Source organism: Euwallacea similis, chromosome 16 (genome assembly GCF_039881205.1).
Source record: "Euwallacea similis isolate ESF13 chromosome 16, ESF131.1, whole genome shotgun sequence".
NCBI lineage: Eukaryota > Metazoa > Arthropoda > Insecta > Coleoptera > Curculionidae > Euwallacea > Euwallacea similis.
The window spans coordinates 2,352,698-2,375,209 of record NC_089624.1 but is presented as its reverse complement, the minus strand read 5'-3'; the positions used below and the strand labels follow the sequence as shown (position 1 = coordinate 2,375,209).

The 22,512-nt window shown below is 36.5% G+C and overlaps 3 protein-coding genes across 3 annotated transcripts in view; all 3 read right to left on the bottom strand.

Moving 5' to 3' along the window:
- Positions 1 to 1,517: 1,517 nt before the first annotated feature.
- Positions 1,518 to 5,089, bottom strand: LOC136414086 (glycerate kinase). Its single transcript, XM_066397896.1, has 7 exons — positions 4,829 to 5,089; positions 4,222 to 4,552; positions 3,735 to 3,875; positions 3,538 to 3,674; positions 3,042 to 3,263; positions 2,025 to 2,205; positions 1,518 to 1,948 (listed from the first exon to the last, which is right to left on the bottom strand). The coding sequence occupies exons 1-7, from the start codon at positions 5,015 to 5,017 to the stop codon at positions 1,569 to 1,571; spliced, it is 1,581 nt and encodes a 526-aa protein (XP_066253993.1). The 5' UTR covers positions 5,018 to 5,089; the 3' UTR covers positions 1,518 to 1,568.
- Positions 5,090 to 5,528: 439 nt separating this feature from the next.
- On the bottom strand, positions 5,529 to 9,834 carry LOC136414051 (phospholipase A1 1). Its single transcript, XM_066397844.1, has 7 exons — positions 9,480 to 9,834; positions 8,851 to 8,980; positions 7,394 to 7,616; positions 6,785 to 6,974; positions 6,539 to 6,730; positions 6,318 to 6,486; positions 5,529 to 6,263 (listed from the first exon to the last, which is right to left on the bottom strand). Exons 1-7 carry the CDS (start codon positions 9,565 to 9,567, stop codon positions 6,122 to 6,124), a joined length of 1,134 nt encoding a protein of 377 aa, XP_066253941.1. The 5' UTR covers positions 9,568 to 9,834; the 3' UTR covers positions 5,529 to 6,121.
- A 955-nt stretch (positions 9,835 to 10,789) lies between these two features.
- The window catches only part of VGlut (Vesicular glutamate transporter), a 30,388-nt gene continuing 18,665 nt past the window's right edge, over positions 10,790 to 22,512 (bottom strand). The window contains exons 3-12 of the mRNA XM_066397708.1: positions 18,050 to 18,169; positions 17,863 to 17,995; positions 17,576 to 17,812; positions 17,238 to 17,523; positions 17,003 to 17,184; positions 16,733 to 16,946; positions 16,520 to 16,677; positions 15,574 to 15,747; positions 15,356 to 15,517; positions 10,790 to 15,307 (exon numbers count right to left, since the gene is read on the bottom strand). Coding sequence (XP_066253805.1) covers positions 15,158 to 15,307; positions 15,356 to 15,517; positions 15,574 to 15,747; positions 16,520 to 16,677; positions 16,733 to 16,946; positions 17,003 to 17,184; positions 17,238 to 17,523; positions 17,576 to 17,812; positions 17,863 to 17,995; positions 18,050 to 18,169 — 1,816 coding nt within the window. The 3' untranslated portion in view covers positions 10,790 to 15,157. The remainder of the gene's footprint in view (positions 15,308 to 15,355; positions 15,518 to 15,573; positions 15,748 to 16,519; positions 16,678 to 16,732; positions 16,947 to 17,002; positions 17,185 to 17,237; positions 17,524 to 17,575; positions 17,813 to 17,862; positions 17,996 to 18,049; positions 18,170 to 22,512) is intronic.

Below are 22,512 nucleotides of genomic sequence, written 5' to 3'. Positions count from 1 at the left end.
GTTCTGGTTTTCTTCTCAAACGATCCATGCTTAAGCAAATTCACTCCGAGTCCATTAAATATTACACACCAGGGTTGACGCCTCTCTGGATGTCTATAGAAATACATATTTTGAGCTTTACATGCACTTCCTCAACTCAAAATGCAGCAGTTATTTATTTCCAACTTCTTTCGATTAGACAACGGTGCCACATTTTTTATTACTTTAAAATATCGGCTAGTGGAAAGTGTAAAACTTTTAACTTTTAAAGATTAAAAATTGACAACAAATACAACAATAGCGAAGAATTATTTGTTAACACTCCACAAAAGTATCCATAGCAATATTAAATTCCAGTGGTGCTTTTTGATTATGAAAGAAAGCACTTGTTTCTAAGCCTACTAAGGTGAAATGATGCTTTTGTTTATTTTTTTTTACTTTGAAGGCGCCTTTATCATATATGGTTAAAAGCCTTTGTTTATTGCCTATTCGATGCCACCAAAATCTAATACGAGGGCCATAAGAAATAACCAAGTTGAATATAATTGCTCAAAATCTAGAAGGTTTGGAAAAATTCTGAGAACGCCATTCGATTGGTAGTCCTCAATAATATAACACTGCCAAATATTGTAAAATTTATTCAAACGATTTACTCGTAATTTATGATTTTATAAAATCACAGTTTTCAGTTTTTTGCTCATAGTTTGGCAACCCCTGTACATATTTTTAATTTTAGAACATTTTCTGAACGGGCATGAAAATGCGCATCTTTTTTCTAATTTGTGTCACCTTGTATCTCTTACCATTTCCATAATCCCCATGGAACTCACTTTATTTGGAACACCATGTATAGCTAGTTTAGTTGATGCTTCTCTCTTGTACTCTTACTATAGTGGTGCATTTACATTAAACTAATCGAAAGTTAAATCATCCTCTTCATGATCGAGATCCAGTATTATAACCCCCGTGCATTCAACAACTCCTTCATAACTAGATTAAGCAGTTCTCATTATTTGACAGATTTTTTCATATTGATCATTGATTCACAGCATATTCCCGTATTGCAAGTCAGAGTGATTATAAAGATTGGTTTACTATAGTGAGATCATATTTTTCTATGTATCTTTCAGTCTCATATATCTTTTTCTTCATGATACATTTTGTCTCAACCCTCAGAATTACTCGTGATTTACATTTGATTGGGGGACTGTTGACTAAGATGGAAATTTAGAAATTAGGGGCGAGTAATTTAGTACCTAATACGTGCCAACAAAGGAAATTTAGTCTAATATAACACTTTCAGTTCAACTAAATCCTTTAGCACTTACTTTGCTACTTGTCACTCAACTAAATTACTCGCCTAATGCAACTAGGCATAAAGGTCCCCTGATTCTCATTTCACGCTCCTCCTAGCTATAAACTAAATCTTCACTCGATTAAGGGAAACTTATGAAGCTTTCTCAATTCTCGTTGTGGAACCCTGTATGAAGCTTTCAAAAGGTACAAAGCTTTTTTGAAAGAAGCATTTCTTTGGAAGAATCTTTAGCTTATTCACTTTCCCCAGCAAAAATAAAGTACAAAATTGAGTATTACCGTATATTCCCCTCTAAGCAAGGCTCAACAAACAAAAAATGTAAATCCATCACGTTGGTCCCGGTATGACCGATTTTAATCAAGCACCCCCCATCGAGAAACTCGCTGAAAAAGCTATAAGAATCGTGGCTCCTCAAATACGTCTCTGGCTTAATTCCGAGATGGGAGCACGTTGCCGCCAATCCAATGCACCCAACAGCCCCAGCTGCGTCCGTAGGCCCATCAATTCCATCTGTTCCGGCACTGAGTAAAGAAATATTTCCAGGCTTTGCGGTTGAAGGCACCATGTATTTATTAAGTTCCAGGCAAAAAGCAAGGGCTAATTGTTGATTGCGACCCCCTTTTCCTGAACCCGTTACATGAACTGTTGGCTCACCTAAAAAAGTACGATATACTATATGTATATATTTATATATGACGTTGGCACACAGTCTACCAAATAACTAACTAACCTGCAAAGATAAACAAGGTTTTCTTAGATCCATCCAATCGCAATACTTCATCAATAGCTCCTTCCTCTAGATCAAAAGGAATTTTTTCTAAAAGAGCTTTTATTTGACATTTTTTTTGTTTAGAGAAGCACCAAGCTAACTGGGCATAAATCTCAGCAAGCATATTAACATCTCCTTCTACCTGAAAGGTACAGTATACAGGGTAATTCACGTAGCCTAATGATTAGAAATTTTTGAATAATTAAAAAAGGTAACTTCCTCAAATCCGGTATATGGCCATAACATATTTCGATGTTGCTTCTGGTTTCAGATACAATTGACAACTCTACGCTGATTAAACTATTTCTATAAGATGAATATTAAGAGGGGTGAAACGATATTACAAAAAAGAATCTATCGTGATAAATATATAATAAGATAAGATGTGATACTGAAAAAATAATTTTAGTTATTTAAATTGATTTGAAACCAGCAAAAATAGATCGAAATCGGATCCTACCCCATATAGGATACTTGAAAAGCATTGTCTTAGGTAATTAAATGGTTGTGCTAATGGCACCCATCAAAAGCTCAAAGGCTCCAAAAATGCAAAAAAATTCTTGTCCGTATTTAAAAAAATGAAATTGATGATGGTTCCCAAATTGCGAAATGTTGTATTTCAAATCTAATGACACCATCTTATTAAGGCACTAAAGTGCCCATGAGCAAGTGAAATTGAGATTTAGGAGTCTTTTTAAATAATTAAAAAATAAGCTATTTGTGAAAATTTCAGGTTTTTTCGATTATCTTCGGAAATAATCGGAATTTCCTAAATTTTAAAACGACATTTAACAAAGCTCGAAAATGCGCAACTTAGCTCCAATTTAAGTGACTTCGTATTTTTTATGGTTTTCGAGATCCCAATGGTGAGCAGCGAATTTGAATTACCCCGTGTACTTTGTTTATCTACATGCAATTCATCAAAATTTTATGAAAAACGGACTACATGTATCACGTTGTATGGGAAAGGAAATATACCTTATGAGATATGACAACGCACTGAACATCTTGCTGCTCTGCCAGAAGTTTTGCGGCATCTGTAGCAATTCGATTAGTTCCAATAAGCACGTTATGGACATGTGTAAATTTTCCTTTGCAAACATCAGCAAACTGAGATTGCTTATTCCTGTTAATGCTGTTGTTGAGTATTTCCTTTACTGAGTTAGGAGCTACGCCATAAAGGTCGTACTTTTTTAAGATCTGCAATAAAAGAGAAACACATAAATAATCCAAATTATCGCAACATTAAAATAAAAATAAATCAATTAAGCTGCAGAAATACTACAATTCCCAGCGAAATATTAAAGGAAATTCAATTTCTCTATAAACTCCAGGTAGTTACTGCTGCAATAAACTTAGATAACTGCTCTTTAAGAGCTCCTCTTTACATGCAGTGCAGAAAAGTGTAATTACGCTCGCTTAATATGGTGTTATGTTAAGTTATGGAAGATACATGATGCTTTAAGTTAAGTACCTCAATTGCTACTTGAGAATCTTCCTCCCAGTATACAGTAGGTCCACTTGCAATTATGTCTAGAGGGTCCCCGACTACGTCACTCAAAATTAATGATACTACTCTCGCTGGATATGCAAGATGAGCTAAGCCCCCACCTAATAAATTATAATATTGTCCATAACAAGAATTTTTTAAGTAACAAAGTGTACTGAGACCTTTCAAAAGAGATAATTGCTTGCGAACAGTATTAAGTTCTTGAATAGAGGCTCCACTTCTGCTAAGGCTTTTGATAATATCTTGTTTTTCTTCGAGGGTGATAGGGGGCTTGGGAAGTGGTAACAGTGCTGAACCTCCCCCTGAAAAGTAGAAAAAGTTTCAAGGTGTGGGATTTAGTGATTTATTAGCTTATCTGTTAGCAATTAACTGATATAGACTGATGTTTCAAAACTTCTTAACAAAACCGCAGCATAGTTGAGTTTTTGTGGGATATCCTGATTGGTGTATTAAAAGTCTAAAGAGTTTTTGGACATTTTTTTTAAATGTCTCAACATTTTACCGCTGCTCTCGAAATATTCTACATTTCAGAGGATTTTCTTTGAAACAAACAGAAACATTTTGCGCTTCCAGAAGTTTCTGCAAATTTATTGTTTTCTTTCTTACATTACTCCCCCTACATTTTTTCATTATCATATTTCTACCTACCTGAAATTAAAACAAATAATAAATCTTCCTCCCCCAACCCCTCCACCAATTCCTTAATTTCCTCAGCTCCTTGTTCTGCATCTCGATCCGGAATATTATTTTCCGCCCCTTGGATAAACCGGACTGTGGAGCGTTTTCCTAGAGATTCTGGATATTTTTCAAAAATCCCCCTTGGAACTGTTACTATGGCCCTCTCCAGGCGAGTTCCCAAGGTTTTTTCGAGTTCAAGGGCCATGCCCAAAACAGCTTTCCCGAAACCCACTGCATAGTAAGCTTTCGCAGTGGGATAAGTTTGGTTATTGACTGATAGATGTCCGTTAGAGTATTTTATCTAAGAAACAGGATTTTATCTGAGAAATAGAATAACACGATGTTTTATATTTGAGTTTTAACGTACGACCTATTACATTTCTACTATAATTATTGATTATTTCACAGTCCGAGATCACCAATATTACAGAACTCTAGAATTTTTTGAGCTGCAAATTCTGTAAAAGCGAATGGAAATTCTAGATGGCGCATAAATAACTCCTACATGAGATAAGAGATACGTGATGCAAAATAAATTAGACTTTCAACTTATGTGCATATGTAATAGGTACATCACCTGGTTTTTAATTAATTCAGCTGGTTGCACTGCCTTGACGGCATCTTCGAACAGATTTTTCAGAAAGGAAATATGTCCATTCATCTTGCATGACGCCGATAACATAGCTCTCATAAACAAACGTAATAATACATAATCATCCGCGTCACGAAATGTATTGCGATTTGTAAATTTCAACGCGTTTATCATTTCGATTTCATTCAATAGAAAAGTTGAAGGTTGTTTTATCTGTATAAATTCTGTTGTACACTAATTTCAATTATAAATTCCGACTCTGTTCTCGTCCGCTCCGAATGAATGTGTAACTGTACAGGGGTGTATTGAGGTCTGAAACATTCGCCCACAAGGCGATTTTTGATTTTTTGAAAATTTGTTTTATTGTGATAATATGTACAAGGCATTCCAAGTAGGGTGAACACCCTTTTCCTTTACATTTTTTTCCAAATTTTTAGTATCATTTCTGGTATGGATACTTTATTAATTGCTCGTGTTGATATCTAAAAATGCTGCCAAATTAAGCTAATGAAAATAACTTTGTCGGTCTTTTTGCGACATTCACTTCCTAGGGTGTGAAAGTGTCATTTTACGCATCCAGATGGAGCATACTGTATTTGACGCCGGGAAGTACAAAAAATATTTTAAATATTTTGCAGCATTGTGCAATTCTCGATCAGATATCAGACTCATAAATAATTTTTGTTAATGTAAAATTCTGTTTGTATCTTTCTATCTTTTATTCAAAAATGTTCCGATAATATGAACAGGCACCTACTTAAAATTACGCTACTATTAACATCACAGACTACAATATCTACCCTAGACATATACCTAAACGAGCAAAAGTCACTTTTACTACCTTATAAAAGATGATCATAAAAAAACCTCAATTAGGCTTTCAAATATCAGAGGCATGCCTGGGATCAATTTATCAATTAGTGAGATGTTTGATGGTAAATAGTAAATTACTTAATCAACGCTTTAATTTTATGGTTCGCCGCCTACTCCTTGGTTTCTTTTTAATGATCACCCGCCAGTATCTATTATCGGATGACTAAAAGCTTAAGTGCAAGTAACCTCTTAACATAAATTAGTACGTTTGATATAGAATAATTTCAAAATGCAAATAATATCTATTCTAGGAAGGATTACAAAAGTTAGAAACATCGAAACGTATAGCCAATAAATAAGAATAAAGTTGAGCTAACCAATTATTTACAGAAAACCGCTCTCATTAGCATCCAAAAGAGTGAAAGGACTTGATTCTAATTAGCTTAATATTAGTTAGTTTCACTGTCATCTGCTATCACCGCCGTTCCTGGCCAATCTTTGCAAAATTGGTAAAGTACGTTTAGCCAGCCTCTGTTTAATCTCCAAAGGCGGCCCTTGGGCCCATGGGGGATCTGCGTAGGTTCTCACGTAATAAACACCTCTAGCTCTAAAATGCATTAAAAATGATCTAGAAGCATAGAAAAGCATAAAAAATCCTTACTTATGAGACACGTGCTCCCCCATCAAAACATAATCCTCGTCTTGAGGCGAGCACCAGTTCAGCATAAAACTAATCAAGGTGGGACATGGATAAGCCCAAAATCCCTTTTTTGATATAATCGATTCTATGAAGTAGGGAGTCACTTTCGTGTGGTCACATGCCAATGTTTCTACAAGAGGGGACAATTATATGTACGAATTTAGGCAGATGAGAAAATTTACTGAAGACGGTATCGCTTCCGCATCCAGGCTGACTAGACCCGCCGTTAATGTAAAAATCTGCATGTCCATTGGGCCCCCACTGACCTAAAATACCAGCCCCGGTGTGAAGGACATCCACAAAATGGGCGTCTGTGGAGTCCAAGTCTCTAGAAGAGTTTCTGCCCATGTAAAAGAATATGGTGGGGTCCAGCCCTTAAAGGGAAATAATATTAAAACTAATTTGAAAGTGAATTGAAAGGTTTTTACCGGTAATCCTGCCAAGTTTTCCATCGCGTTGTGGGTCAATGTAGTTGGCCACCAGGCCAGAAATATGTGCGCCCACGCTGTAGCCCACTAGGTGTAGATCATCCGCCCTAACACCTCGGGGATGTTGGGTGAGATATCTAATTAGTTGAGCGATACATTTGGCACAAAATCTAGGCGCCCATTCCATTTGCTATAGAAGGAAAAGTGAAGTCAACCATTAAGAGCGAAAAAATGCGGTATTGGCTTGAAAGGGAATTTATGAGTTTTACAAACGAGGTGCGCCAGACGTAAACTAGATAACCTTCATTCACTCTTCAGTTCGCTTTTTTAATCGTATAAATGGGTTTTGTCTATTTTGAAGGCAGCAAATTCTCCCTGCAATTATACATTTAATGATAGCTTAAATTTCCCTTATTGCGTAACGATTATAACCAATTTCCTTTATGAAACCCATCAAAATGTCTTGTGTACACGATATCTCCAATAGGAAACGGCCGATTTCGCTTTTAATGGGATATCATTCCTAATACTTAGTAATTACTAGAAGCGTCATGTCACAAGTAATTTTTTAAGTAACATCCGATTTCCTTCAAGGTAAATTAGACTTACGCTGAGGCACGGTTCCTTGACCAACGTCCCATAATCTACGATAATAATGTTATAATTCCCCCTGTAAAAGTAGGCGTCCCTCATATCGGTGCTAGGGGATAAATTCCTGCCTCCTCCAAACCCATGGACGACAATTTTTACGGGGTATCTTCTGTTGAATTGAGATTCATATAAGGATTCCTCTTTGGTTGTGTCTAGAAGTTCAGGATTCTCCTGAGTGCGCCTGAAGAGATAAGTACTATATGTGATATTTTGGAATTTAAAATGTGCTAATATAACGCTGAAATTTCAATGCAACACATGCTTAGCCTACAGTTTAAGTCGACTTGCTGGCCGGGTTTTAAATTACTTCATTTGGTAAATGTGACCCTTGTTTTTGTGGGTCGCGATTGGTAATTGTAAATTTAATGTATACGATTTTATGTGCGCTATAATTTTTCAAATATTCAACGTGACTGGGGAGAAATTCATTTGCGACAGGTTTTAATAGTCATAGGCAAATGAGAGTGTCTTTAAAATTTACGAAGAGAAAAACACCATAAGTGAAGGGTGGATGAATAACATGGATATCCAAAAAATAAATCATAAAGTCACTTCACAAAAATTAAACTTAACACAAAATGTAGTAAGAAGAGCGGGTATTAGTGATCAGCAGGAATTAATCCGTTAGAATTCGTGATCAGTGAATGATGCCCACGTCTCATCAAAGATCAAATTGCAATTAACTCCAAAATTAATCGCCGATCTAAGACGAAATCTTTATAAAATTGACTACCACGTTCCAAATTCCACTTTGAGCATGTGAATCTCGGGAACCGTAAGAGTCATTTAGGTTAGACCAGGGGCCTAACAGTCAAAATCGCGCCCTAAAAGCCTCGAAATACTTTCACTCGAGCTCTTTTCCAGAGAGACAGTTGCCATGAGGGAAACTTGCATACTGGAGATACAACAAAAAATGTAAATTTTCCTAGGAAATGATCTTTGAAATTGCAATTCCTCAGCCAACAATAACAACTTCCAAGTGGGACAGTTTCAGGTTGAGAAGCGATGGCATGGATCACGCCACATCATATTTTGAAGAATAAATTATTCTTAAAAGAACCGTTTCAGACACACTTTTCTATAGAAATCATGTGTCTTCGCCTTTCCCATGTTTATCTGTCTTCATGATGAAGTGGATTTGGACGTTTTGTTTGTGTTCAATCGCAGAATCGCTTATTTAAGCTTGCTTCTGTACACAAACACGTACTAGGCCCCAGATTCCTTAAATGGGGTCAAGGATATCGAAAACAAGAAATTTACTTTCGCGCACAGTTCCTTAAAAAAATATCGCAAAATGTCGCTTTTGCAATATAGAATAGTGGAAGGCAACGCGGTTATGGTAACTATGCACGGCCTGCAATTTTCTTAATCTTAAGGACTGGAAACTTTCGAACATTCAAAAATCTAAAGCTCACCTTGTGTACAGGAAGAACTGAATCTGTTTATGGGGACATCTAAATGGCTTAGGAATGCAAGAAGAGGTATTGAAGAGCTCCTGCACCGACTGAGGCTCCTCCTTATCCTTCGTCTGTTGTCCGTATATCCCTGAAACGGTAAGAAAATCTAGATCCAACTGCATTGTTTATAAATAAATGCGATACATATTGCAGTGCAGTTTCTCACAATGAAATTGTTGGTTCATTTATTATACCGTAAATTTCCTCTTTGTAAGTAAGGCACACACTTCTTCATCGCCGACCTCAAAATTGCCTGTTTTTATTCATGCAATTTCAAGATGTTGCATAATAAAGGTCAAAGAGAAGAAAGTGGATCGTATTGTATATAAGTTTGATATAGTCATTGCGAAACTATTGACCCCATCAAACAACTTTCTTGCATTTTATGGAACCATTAATACACGCTATATCTATCATTTTGCTTTCTACTAAATAGTACCGTATTTATAAAGTTCATTGTTATTACGTTATGCATTCTACTGTTAAATAAAGCCATCATTCTTCATTTTATAATTTATACGTGGATATCCGCGTTATGCATAAAGAAATTGCGTTTATAGAAAATTTTGGAAGCCAAATATACTCACCGGTGAAAGTAATGAAGACCAAATAATAACAAATAAACACCGCACTTTCACGCTTCACAATGCAAAATACTCCTCTCTGCTTGGTCATGTCGTCTTGAATGGTCACTATAACTTCGCCGAAACTGAAAGGGTCGAATAACTTGGGTCAGACTCACATCGATGCAATCACACATATCAAGTGAAAGTGGTCGTCCTTACATGGTGCCACGAGAAATAATACTTTATGAGCACCCAAACAGAAAATGACCGTATCGTCTGCGATGGTACCGAAGAAAATCTACATAAAATTCGTGCGTCGAGCGGTAGCGCTTACTGGTGGTTTTCTTGAGCGTGGTGGCATTCACATTTGTTGACCATTCACATTACGTTGGTGTAATACCATCCAGCAAGAGCAAAAGGAGGAAGTACTTTCAATTAAGAAACTGCCTTGAGTCATGTAGTTCAGTTCGGAGAGAAATGAATAGAATGACAAGCTGTTTTTAGAAGCCTCAGCGGCTGAATGCGTAGAAGCAAGAATCATTTTAGCAGTTGCCATGCAAGAAGTAACTTCTGAGGATGTTAATATCCGCCTCCCGCTAAAAACATTTTAGGACTTAGGCCTAGCCACGACCAATGTTTGGCACTATTACAGCACAGAAAGAAGCACGCTAAGTCCTAAATTTTCTCTAAGGACTCCTTTTTCCCCTTTCGCCCTTCTCGTTGCAGATGATTTGTTGCACTATTGCAAAATTGCCAAGACAGGCGTGCCTTCTTTATCTACCAGTCCTTTGAACTGCTCAAGATCGTTAAAAAATATGTGGACTCGGCAGAAAAATCTTTCCGCATAACCCCAAGTAGCCGATCGTGCGGACTCACCGGAAGGAATCGCAAACACGCGAATATCGAGTTATACAGTAAAATGAAGTAATTATTTAAATAATATCTGCTCTCTGTTATACCGTGCATTGGAATAGTTTTTATTTTGTTAAAGATGCGCTGTGCAAACAACACTCAAAAGAACCTTCTTTTTCCAGAAAGTGTGCCAAATTCCTCTTCTTGCATCGTCAAAAGTTTAACACTTTCCCAAGGAACGTATTTGTAGCAATAAATATTTCAACTTTCTGAACTTATTTGAATTACGCCACTGTTGACCCTCCCGCCTTGGAATCCTCAGAAACCACACAGTTCATGGGGTCCCATACAACAATAGTTTAATGCATTGGGGAGGTTTTTTGATTAAAATAATTTTATTCGTTTTTGAATAACATTGGATTATTTTGAGATGATTTTACAGTGTAGAATTAGATTCACGGCGATAGTTAAATACCATAAAAGAGAACAACATTTACATGTATTACAGTAGAATTTTTAACACATGAAGTAACAGGTACACTATTAACGCAAAAATATATTTTCGTAGTAGCTATGTGATGATAAATTATTCAGGCTCCGAAAAGCAGATTCAGGTGGAAGTTTCTTGAAATTCTAAGCAGATATCTATTTATGAATTTGAAAGTTGAATTGCTCCTTTGATGAGATGAAATTGCCTTCACCTAAATCTGCTGCTACTGAACCACTTCCAACAGTACATCCACATATAGAGATATGCAACAAACATCAAAATTTCGAGTCACAGGAGATTGTTTATATATTTTACAGTTTATTATTGCAGCTACACTACTAAGGCCAAATTCCTAATGTGCTGCTATCTTTGTCAGAAACGTTAGCAAGCCTGCCCAATAAGTTCTACAGCACTTTAGAATTTGCCCCAAAACGATATTAATTTTATATGAATTTATTACACAACAAACAGCCTAAAAACGTTAAATGTATGTAAGTATGAGTAACAAAAACTGTCTTTCGATTTGGTTATCATAAGTTATACAAAATCATAAAAGAACTACAGTTATTCATAGTCTCTCAAGCTAAGCCAAACTAAAGCTATCTGTGGATGATATTCAATATGGTCAATTATGAAATGTATTTCACGATGTGTAACAAATATTTTATAGTAGGTAGTTTCAAAGAAAATTCTCTTTTTACCGCTCATACAAGATTGATTATTCTAAAAGATCATTCTCGCAGAATTAACTAAAGATTCTTTGATATAAATTTCGTTATTGAAGTTTTTTAATTCGAAGATTAATTACACAAATTTGTCTATTATTTAAACTGATCAAGTAGCCATATTTGATTTTCTAAAAGATAACTTGAACAACATAACATTTTGAAGACTAACTACAATTATGCAAACCATAACCATTCTCATACATCTACTTATAAACCTTATACAAGGTTAACCAAAGGAAGATCATTTTAATCGTCTTCGACGATTTTAAGAATCTGTTGTAGTATACCAATCTGAACAAGCTTGAAAAATTCAGGCTAGTTTAGGTTAGCCTCACCGTTTGCTGACGTAAAAGCAAAGCTGCGGTGATATTAAAGGAATAAATTGACTCGCCCATAATTTAATTACGATCTATTATCTTAATATTTCAAATTTAGCTCATTAAAGTTTCTTCCAATTGAACATGAAATGAAGGCAACAATTCTTCTTCTATTACCATCCAAAATCAAAAACTCTTAAAGGTTTAAATTTTAAACGCTAAACCCATTTGTTTTTCGAAGGGTTCCTCCTTCGAAGTACTACTTATTGTAAGAAATTTTAAAGTAGAGGCACCTCAAGAGTTTTTTTATGCCGTATGGTTACATTTACAGAACTACAGTTTAGTTCTGAATGTTTACCTACATCCTCCTTCTGTTTTCCCTTATAGTTAAGAACTCTTTAGCGTGGTGATAAGGATTTATTAAGAGGCAATATCAAAACAATATCACCAAATTTGTATTAGTTTAAAATCTTGTTCAATTATTATTAGATCTAGTTTCAACAGAACACCTCATCTTATCATTGTAGATTATTTTTATAAATTATCGCCAACTTGGAGGTATATAATATTTTAATTTTTGATTTGAGTCGCAATAATCCTCTTTATCAGGAACCACCTTAATTACAATAATAATTGGTGGATTTACTGTTTTCTTTAAGACTAAGAACATCCCATGCAAAACATAAGAAGTACACACAATAAATCACATTATTTTGCTTCTATGTGCTGAGAATCTCGTTTGCTCTCTCTCTCTCTCTGATGTTCCTTTGTGTTCGCAGAAAATTCTCAGCAAAGATATTTTTAATTTTAATTAATACAATTCTCAAACAATATTTCTCTTACATACCGACCTAAATGACCTCGCCCAAAGAACCTAAATAATATCCCCTAGGTAATACTAACTTAGACTAAATTTGGGGGCACTATCCCCTTATTGTCGACACAGCCTTAAGGCATTTCACCTTAGAAAATCTTAATCCTTATCTAATATTCTTACTTATTTAAAAATAAAAAATATGCTCACATAAACACGTCCTTAAGATCAGTTTTATAAGTCAGAGCTAAGTTGAGATTAGGAGCATGTGCGTTAGCCCACGAACGAATATTACACGATGAATTGGAGGAGTGTCTGAGGAACGGAGAAGAAAGCGAGCAAAAACTAAAAATTCTAATTGAAGGGTTCTTAGGTTTAAGTTTAATGCTCAGACTTGTTTTAAATAGGCTTATAAAACCGATCCTAAATAGGACCAGTAGTTTCAACTAAAACCCTATAGGAATGAGTATTGCTAACGGGACAAATCCAATTTAACGATCGAAAAACTGGTCCATAAAAGTTGAAAATGCCTATTCAAAACGGTTTTAGTTCTTTGGATCAAAGACTGAAAGTTTTTTTGTTTTCAAATTATGGATTTGTGAGATTCCAAAATTATAGAACTACCATTCAAGCTTTTTTTAAAAATATCAGTTGCTCCATCCATGCATCAATTTTTCCTTATGGGTCTAACGTCTCTAACTCTATAATATACAAATTGACAACGTTATCCATAAATGTTTTGACAGTGCTATTCCTAACAATTGCAGCTTATCTTAAAATAATAAATATTATTGTATTTTAGTATATGTTTAACTACGTATATACAATGGATATCTTTGCGCGTGATTTTAAAAAAATATCCGTTATGCGGTAAATGATTTGAATGTTTTGCATGCCGTCGTCACAACATTAAAATGAGATTTTTCGTATTAATTTGACACTAATAATTACATTAATAATTGGAATATTATCGTCAGTGAAATATTCTAAATATTCTTCTAAAACGATAACATCCCAGTTAAAACCAAAATGAACGTCGACTAAGCAACTCTTTTACAGGACCAAAGAGAACATAAAACCATATTATGACTATTTTCAAACTTAATTTGATTATACTCTGGAAAGTTCATAATCATGAACTTAATGTACTTTGATTTTATCGGTCTTAACTATTTTTTAATTATACCCTTTCCTACATCATCACTTATTTCTGAATATGCGTTATATATCTAATAAGTATTGTCGCAAAATTTACTCTTAATTGCTGTGAATAACAAGTGCAGAATCACTTTGTTTTTTATTGTTCTTGTTTAAATGTTTTTTATTGTCATTTTAAATGTTTCGCGACCTAGATAAAGGCGAAGAAGCCTTTACAATGTTATTTAAAATTATATATTATCAACTCGAAAATTTAAAAACAGAATAAACATGTATAAGGTGTCCCAAATTCGATTCTCGATAGGGGAGTTCCAAAGCCATTTTAGAAGTACAAGTTGGATTGAAGGCAAAAACGGACCTTCACAAAATGGACACTTTGCTTACTTAATGATTAAACATTTTTACTTCTTTATGTGTTATAAACAATCGGACGTCACATTTGGCAATTTGCGGTGTTTCGATCAGAAATATGCATCGTCAGAACTTTTAAAAATATATTTTCATTGACTGAGCATCTACATGTTCTTTTAATGCGTGCGAAATCATTCATTAATAATCCGCATTAATGCATGATATTTTCTGAAAGATTCTCATGTCGATAGTCGAATTCAGGGCAGCCCGTACAGGTATTCAAATTGCAAATTTAGGAAGAGATGTAAGTAGACAGTCCTGCATCTGTGGCCCAGAGTCTTGCGATTTCCAAAAATAACTTTTGTCTATTTTTTGGACCTGTGATTTAAAAGAAGTATTTTTCAAATCACCCCTTTTCATGTGCGTAAGTGCGTTACGGCACGGTCTTGGTTTTTGATTCGACAAATCAAAAACTTTAGCCGATTTTTAAAGATTTTCAATGGCGACAGAACTGTTTTCTAAAAAAAATCACTCAGAAAATCAAACGCGTAGGCCAATTTCTATACAACATGACCATGAATTTTTCGATTCGCAATTTCTCTCCTCTCAGTAACTAAGTATAGTGCGATTCGATAACTATCATTTGCACAAACTCATTTTGTGCCTCAAAAAAATCCAGCAATAATGATTTTTTACTTAGCGGTTCCTTCCATGCTCGCAACTATGTACATTCCTCGAGCGACCGAAAATGGTTCCTTATTGCCCGCAATGAACCCATACAATAATTGCGCTATCTAAAGTTATTTTACCTCTTTTACTTCAAATGCACCTTTCTCTGAACGTGTATGTCGACAGGCAAAAATCTCAAGTCTCTTCCTATATTTGACAAGCCGCACCTATACTTTTCCTAACAAGCCGTGTCTTCCGTCATTTAGTTCCCCTTTAGCGGAAAATTAACTGCACAATGGTTTTAATTAGAACTAATACTACTAATAAGTTCTATCGTCGATTGTGCCATGCAAATAGGTATCTTGGGCTTCAGGCTGTACAGCCTCTTGCCTAAAGGGATTTCTCGAAACCGGACCGCTTAAAAATGGATTGGCCGATGGAACAACAGACGGTTGTACTGGAGCTTCCTCCTAATTTAATTAAATTAAAAACATTTCCTATGACAAACTTTTCCTAACCTGGGAATAAGTCCGTGGTGCCGGTGGTCTTGCAGGTGGGCCAGAACTCATCTCCTGAGGCAATGCGGAGGCTCTTGAAGGTGGCAGGGCGGTTTCCATCGCAGCTCCGTAGTTAGTCACTCCTCCACTTGGACGACGTTGCATCAAACCGTTTGGCTGAGTCTGGAACAAAGATTGTCCTTTGCGATCCTATTTTCAAATGTTTGATGTACACGTACCGCATATTTAGTTACAGGTACCGATTCGTTCATTTGATTCCACTGCCTTTCCTCCTCAGCTTTCGGATCAGCCCACGGCTGGAGCTCCCCAGAGGCGAAAATTCCATAAAAAATTATTCCGGCATAGTGAATGAATGCAGATAAAATAATGAGGATGCGCCATTCTTCTTGGGTCTGGAAAAGAACACTCTTCAAAATAGGGATGGAGGAATTGGATGCCTTTTTATCGAGATTAAATTCTACTGATAAAAAGTTGTTAGAAAGTAAGTTTTCGTTTCGTTTCCAAACGCATTTTTTTAATCAGATAAAATTTTCTTTCAGATTTACCAACAAATTTAACAAACCATCAAAATGACCTGTAAAAACCGATAAAATCATGAAAATTTGCCCCATTTGCCTCTAATAAGTAAGTTCAATGTTATCGTTTCAAGTAGTAGCACTGCTTCACCTTACAACATTCACCCGACATAAATTGTTTCAAAGTTGGTGAAACTATAAGGATTTTTTCTTGAACAGGCAAAACTGGAATAATCTCAATTTCAAACACAAATACAGGGTGCCCAAACTGCCCATAAATCATCGTTCACAAAATCTCCACATTTTACAATAATTATATTTTGATTTAGATTGGACGCCCCTGATTGTACCCTGGAAATCCAGACTGGAACAATGCTCCGTGGGGGTGCTGTTAAAACACTTTGTACCCGAATTTCCCTCTCCCGATTCCATAAAGCGATATTTCATTTCCAAGTTCTTTCGGTCCAGTGCGTCCGATAAAATGAACTCTCAGTATGCTGACGTCGTTTGCCGGTTGTCGGCCCGCGACACTGTGCCCATTGTTCAGTATCAAAGAGCATCCGTGCAGAAGTCACGCCACTTAATTTTGGGGATCTCTTTTACCCAGATACCATACAATTAAGCACTAGATCCCAAGAAGGCTACGTACCCCATTAACGACGATTGTATTTTTGGCCAAAGGTATTATTGCTCCTGCTATGGTGCCTATTCCATTCGAGAGTCCCATGAGGATACTGGCATACCTAGGAGCGATGTCTAGATGATTTACGTTGAAACCGGAAATTGCAAAACCGCTGAAGGCCACTCCTGAAAGTCCCATGGTACCCCTGAATTTATTGTAAACAGACCTGGGAATAAGTACCTATAGTTAGGGCAGTCATTCCTTGGATAGTTGTGTGAGAATAAGCCATTGCAAGGAAGAACGTGGCTTCCAAACCGAACCCCCCACAATTGAAAAGCTTTCGCACTTGAGTGGTGTTTAAAATTCCCTTTTTCCTCAGACGATCAGCCATAATTCCTCCCGCTGGTACCACCAAAGTCATTAGGAAGTGTGGTAAAGCACCCAAAGAAGCATTCTGTCGTAATAATAACATTTCTACACGGGGGGTGGTAATGCGATAATAACAAGTACCTGGGTTGTTGTGGTACCAAACGCCTCCTTGAAGTAGGAGGCTTGAAATAGCACCAGGAGGTAGAAGTTCCACGACCTGCAGAAATTGGCCACAAATATAGCATAACATGGCATGGACGTAAAGAAGGCTTTCCAGGGGGTGTTGCCTAAAGTCAGGTTGCTGTAATGCTGCTGACTACTACCTACGATACAAATCTAAACATAAACAATTTTACCACTTGATCCGACAAGTCACCTAAAGATTTTTCAATCATAATAAGCTCTTTAGCATCAATGCAAGTGTGCAAGGAAGGCTTCTCAAACACCAGCCACAACCACGTTAAATACCATATTATACCAATTACAGAATAAAAATAAAAGGGCGCGAACAGACTTATGTTCTTCATAAGTATACCGCAAATCATCATAGAGAACATTACACCAGCGTAACATCCACTGAAAGCTATGGTGGCCAAACGAGATCTTTCCAATGGCGGGGCCCAATGGCGCATTATACCATGGCAGGCTGGATACGTTACGCCCTACGGTAGCACATATTATGCTACTTGAAAATGTTTTACATGGCAAACTGACCTCAACTAATCCTTGCATGACTTTAATAATGATTAGCCCTGAAGGATTGTCATACAAGGCGGGCACAAAAAGATTGAGCAAGCAGGAAGATCCTATAGCAGCACCGAAAAGTTTATTAGCTGGATAGGCGGCTGCTATAAGCCCACCAGGTATTTGGGTGATAAAATAGCCCCAAAATATCGCTGATTCGATAGCTCCCATCGTCGAAGGTGGTACTTTAATTTGTGAAGAGCTCCTCTGGAAATACTCATTTTATAAAAGGGCACTTTTGAGCTGCTAAAGCTCACATTCTTGCCCTCGATTTCTGAATTCACCATACCCATGGTCTCCCTCATACCGAACATGATAATGAAACCCATGCAACATAATAAGGAAACAGTGGATCTTCTAGATAAGTGAGGGATTTCCGCTTTTAGATATCTGAAAAGGATTAAATGTTGAGTATTGGTTTGGAGTTATGTACACAAGGCATACTGATCGATTGTTCTTGGTGGGGGTCGTTGGTACTCAGGTAAGCTGTCTATGCTAACATCATCGGCCTGTTCGCTGGGATGTTTCTTGAGTGTTGGGTCGTCAAAGTCTTCGTATTGTTTCCTGTAAATAAAAATTCGTATTGAGCTAGTTACCTTGAATTTTTCGAGTTTTTCTCGATCTGAGAACTCTTCTCTGCATCTTTTTAATTGGGGATGGGATGAATTACATAGAATTGCTAGTTATTACTAAAAATAAAAATAGCCCGAGCTAAACTAACCCTAATATCCTTAAAATCCTGAGGTTTGATTTCCTTATTGATCCATTTCAGCGTTCCTTGCTCATTACATTTAGGTGCAGTGTCTATGAGCTATAAAATACATCTTTTTCTCTTCAGACACTCTTCTATTCAGTTTAACTAAAAATCTAATATCTAAAAAAAATCCCATAGAGAGTGCTGTTCCAGTCAGTCCAGGATCGGCTTTCATATTTTACAGCAAAGGCGATCGTCGCCATTTCTTTACCGTTATTGTGGTTAGTTTAGACGGTCCTGTCCCAATAATGTCCAGTTTAATAAATAGTTTAAGGTAAAACAAATCTTAGGACTATGTTTTACAGAAAAAGCAGAGAATTTCTGAGTTCAATCCAGAACCTAATTTTCCTTTCCAAGTGATTTAATCAAATATCAACACAAAGAGTGTGGGTGGGGGAATTCAAGAACCCGTTTCAATGAGGTATCACTTAACCCCCATTCCCGTTTCAGAAATTTCGAGATATGACATTGCCAGTTGGGAATGTAAAGTTTCGGCTACAACTTTGGCACCAAAATGTGGCCTCTTATAAATAAACTTCAGGTGTTTCGGTTTTTTCCTAACAAGATCCGTTCCTGGCAACCTTCCGGTACGCTTTTTCTATGGGCCACCCTGTATGCTATCTTTTATTTTTTGGTTTTATTTTCATGAGTCAGTCATGGGCAGGCACCGCATCAAAGGAATGGCGTTATGTGAACTATCTGTGAGACTGACAAATACACTTTCCATGAAGTCCATGAAGTTGACCCTTCGTACACTCTTTTTGCTGAGTCCTCTTGAAGACGCTCGAAGACATTTGATGAGTCACATTTCGAAAGTGAGACCTTTCCAAGGTGAAGCTTTATATCTTATATTTATCAACCGTCGCTTGAGTCTATTTTGAAAGGAAAGGATATAAAGGGAGGATGTGTAAGGTGTAAAGGAACTAGGCCAGTATAAGAGAAACCTAAGATAAACTGAGCACCAAAGTCATCTTGAAAGAAAACGCATTTCCCCCAAGTCCTCCAAACCCATTTAAGCTTAATTTTCCGGCTTTATTGTGTGCGTTTTCTGCATCGATCACGTTCAGGCCGATTGTGATATGATTCCATCGTCTGCCCTGCTCGAGCACTTTCCGCTTCTTTCCATGAATACAGAACGGGAGCATGGCAACTGACGTTAAGTGGCTTCCGTTGATATTCTAAGACGTTCTCGAGGGCACACATTTTGTGCTAATTAAGGAAATTGTGTTAAATTCGGATCTGAACACAATAAAGTCCGACCCTGCCGACTAAATACATTATCGCGAACCCTAAACGCGACTTTTAGTGAGAGACAGTCATTATGCGTTATGAAAGCCGGGCATTAAACCAGCCATGGCATTTTCCAGTTACATTTATCACAGAAAGTTTGAAACGCATTTAATCTAATCGCTACCGTCTTTTGTCCCGTGATCGGTTTAGTCCATTTAGATTTTTATTCCTCACGCGAGTTTTATGCTCGTAATAGCCGCTATCATGTACTAAAAGTTTACCGCCACACCACCATAAAGAAAAAAAAGAACTGTGTTTAAATTTATTTATGGGGTCTGGTGCAGCATCAAAAAGAGCAATGTCGATGGCTCGATACAAAACTGTTGTTGTGGATTCGGAGTCGAACAAGGGATTTGGCATAAGAAGCAACGTCGGGGAATAGTCACGTTTCGGGTATCAAGAATAAAATGTTTCAATTTGCGAACGGCATTCGAATGTTATTTAACGCATGTTTAAACGAGACGAATGATTAGGACAGGTTTCATAAGGGCACAACTTCCGCATAATTATTTGCTGGTATTGCGAACAACCGAAATCTTGAAGGACAGAAATCTCATTAATATCGTTAATTTGTATTGCTATATGGACCTTTAACAATGAAGTGAAAATCCATTTTGGGTTGTTCTTTCCTTTTCGTCGTTACAGTAATCTCAACGTCTAAATCTTCTGGCAAAAGCAGATTTAAGGTAGAAACAGGCTGCTATAGTCACATTATAGCATGCGACATTTTAACAAGGAGTACATCGTGTCCTACGTGGTCGATTTTTTCTTCGTTTTAATGTAGTAGATCACTCGGGTCCCTAGGTGAATTTTAACACAAAGAAAAATATTAAACTAAAGCTGTGTATCCACTTGAACAATTGTGTGCACCAACTAAATTTATCTACAGGGTGTAACATATTGTTATGGAGATATTTTAGGGACGATAGTACTCTGCATAATGAGAAAAAATGCTAATAGTCACAAAAATGCGCTGTTTTTAGACATACAGGGTGAAAACGTTTCGCAATTGTTCTCATATTTTGCGTTTTTCTCACGTTTGCTTTGAGTTTAATTTTTGCAATTTCGCAGATCTATTTTCTTTAAAATCCTCTACAACAAAATCGTCGTTAGTCATATACAGGGTTTTATATTTTTTTGGAACATCCTGTATGAATTCTGATACCAAATTTAAGTTCCTTCTTCAAATCTTTAGCTTTTTGCTCTTTCAGTATTTTCGCATCTTTCACTGTTTTCGCAGAATTTGCAAAAATATCTATCGAGGCAAATTGAGAAAGTCCAGTCCACATATTCCGGCATACAGTCTAGAATACCACGACTGAATTTCAGCCATTTTAATCATTTTGTTTTTATTTTTCAAAATAAATTTCAAAAATTTGAAAAACGGAAAGTACGAAAAAAAAATGTAAAACTGCCTGTACATCGAAAATGGTGCTCTTTTGACCATGGGTTTATTAGCATTTTTTCATTATTTTCCAAAGTATTAGTGTCCCTTGACATGTCTTCATGATAATACGTTACACTCTGTATCACGTTGAAACTTTATCCGAGTTTATCGATCAACTCTACTTACTCAAAGGAGTTTTCTTTGGAGGGCATTAGGCGAAGAATTCATAAAATCAGAACATTAAGCAGGGTTTTCTTTATCAAGTTTTTTATTGAGCAGATTTCTCCTTCAATCATTTTCGCCACTGGCGGCCCAACATGCCTATTGTGTCGGGTCGAGTCTATTGTTCCAATCTGATTCAGTATAAATCCTCCTTTTTTTTTAATTTACATAGGATTTAGGAATGTTTTCAAAATTCGCGAAATAAACTTTTCCTAAATATTCAATATTTGCTACTCCAAAAAAATAATCGTGTAGGAAACATGAACATTCAACAGGTCACCATTTAAACACATTAATAATTCAATCCCTTCAATCTGCAGAGCTCACCTGTTACTTCTATTCGTGGACTATCGCGTTTATACAAATTGCCTGGCTAAGGGCTAAACCCCTCCAACTCCCTCAGGGATAATAAAATCTAAATAAAACACCTGTTTATATGATCGAGAAAAGATTTTCCTTTTAGAGTTTTATTGCATCGCTTTCAATTCACTTTGGGGAGTATCACAACCGCAATATTCAAACTAAGCTAAAATTAATTAATGATGCGTGTTTAAAGTGCAAAATTACGGGACTCACTTCAAGTTGGTTTGTGGTCGCACACAACATACACATTAAGCAAACTTACCTTGGCATTTCTAAATGGAATATCTGGTATTTTCAGTGTTCTAAAACTAATGGAAAATCATGGATAAAACAGTTCACTAGACCACAAGTCGTGCTAATAAATGAGATCTACAAGGAAACGGCGGACACGGAGCTCCGACCGACAATAAGGACATCTCGGGAAATAACTGAAGGAATCCGCACTCGGAACTAAAGTCACGTGCCAATTGGTCCTGTTTTAGGGACGTTTTCAACTGGTATAGATTCCGGGAGTCGTAAAGAACCCTTCAGATCGAATTATTTTTCACTCCTTCATAATTTTAGAGTATACGACGCGTGTTTTACTGTTCAGAAGTTATTTGTTTTAAAAATATTGTTGCATCAAAAACACAATAATGGGTAAGTTCAAAATTAGGTCGATAGGGTCCAAAACGTTCAATTGTGACCCAGCAAATATCTCGAATATTTCTATCGCTGTCGAGGCCTGTGTCATTGGACCCAGGTCAGTGTGGCAATCGCTCCAGCCATTTAGATCATATTGTTACTCTTGATGTATTTAAACCATAATTATTGCGTTTTCTTTTTACTTAAGCTTTGACAAATGTTAAGACCTGTGAATTATTAAAGCTGGATCGGAATTTAACTAAAGGA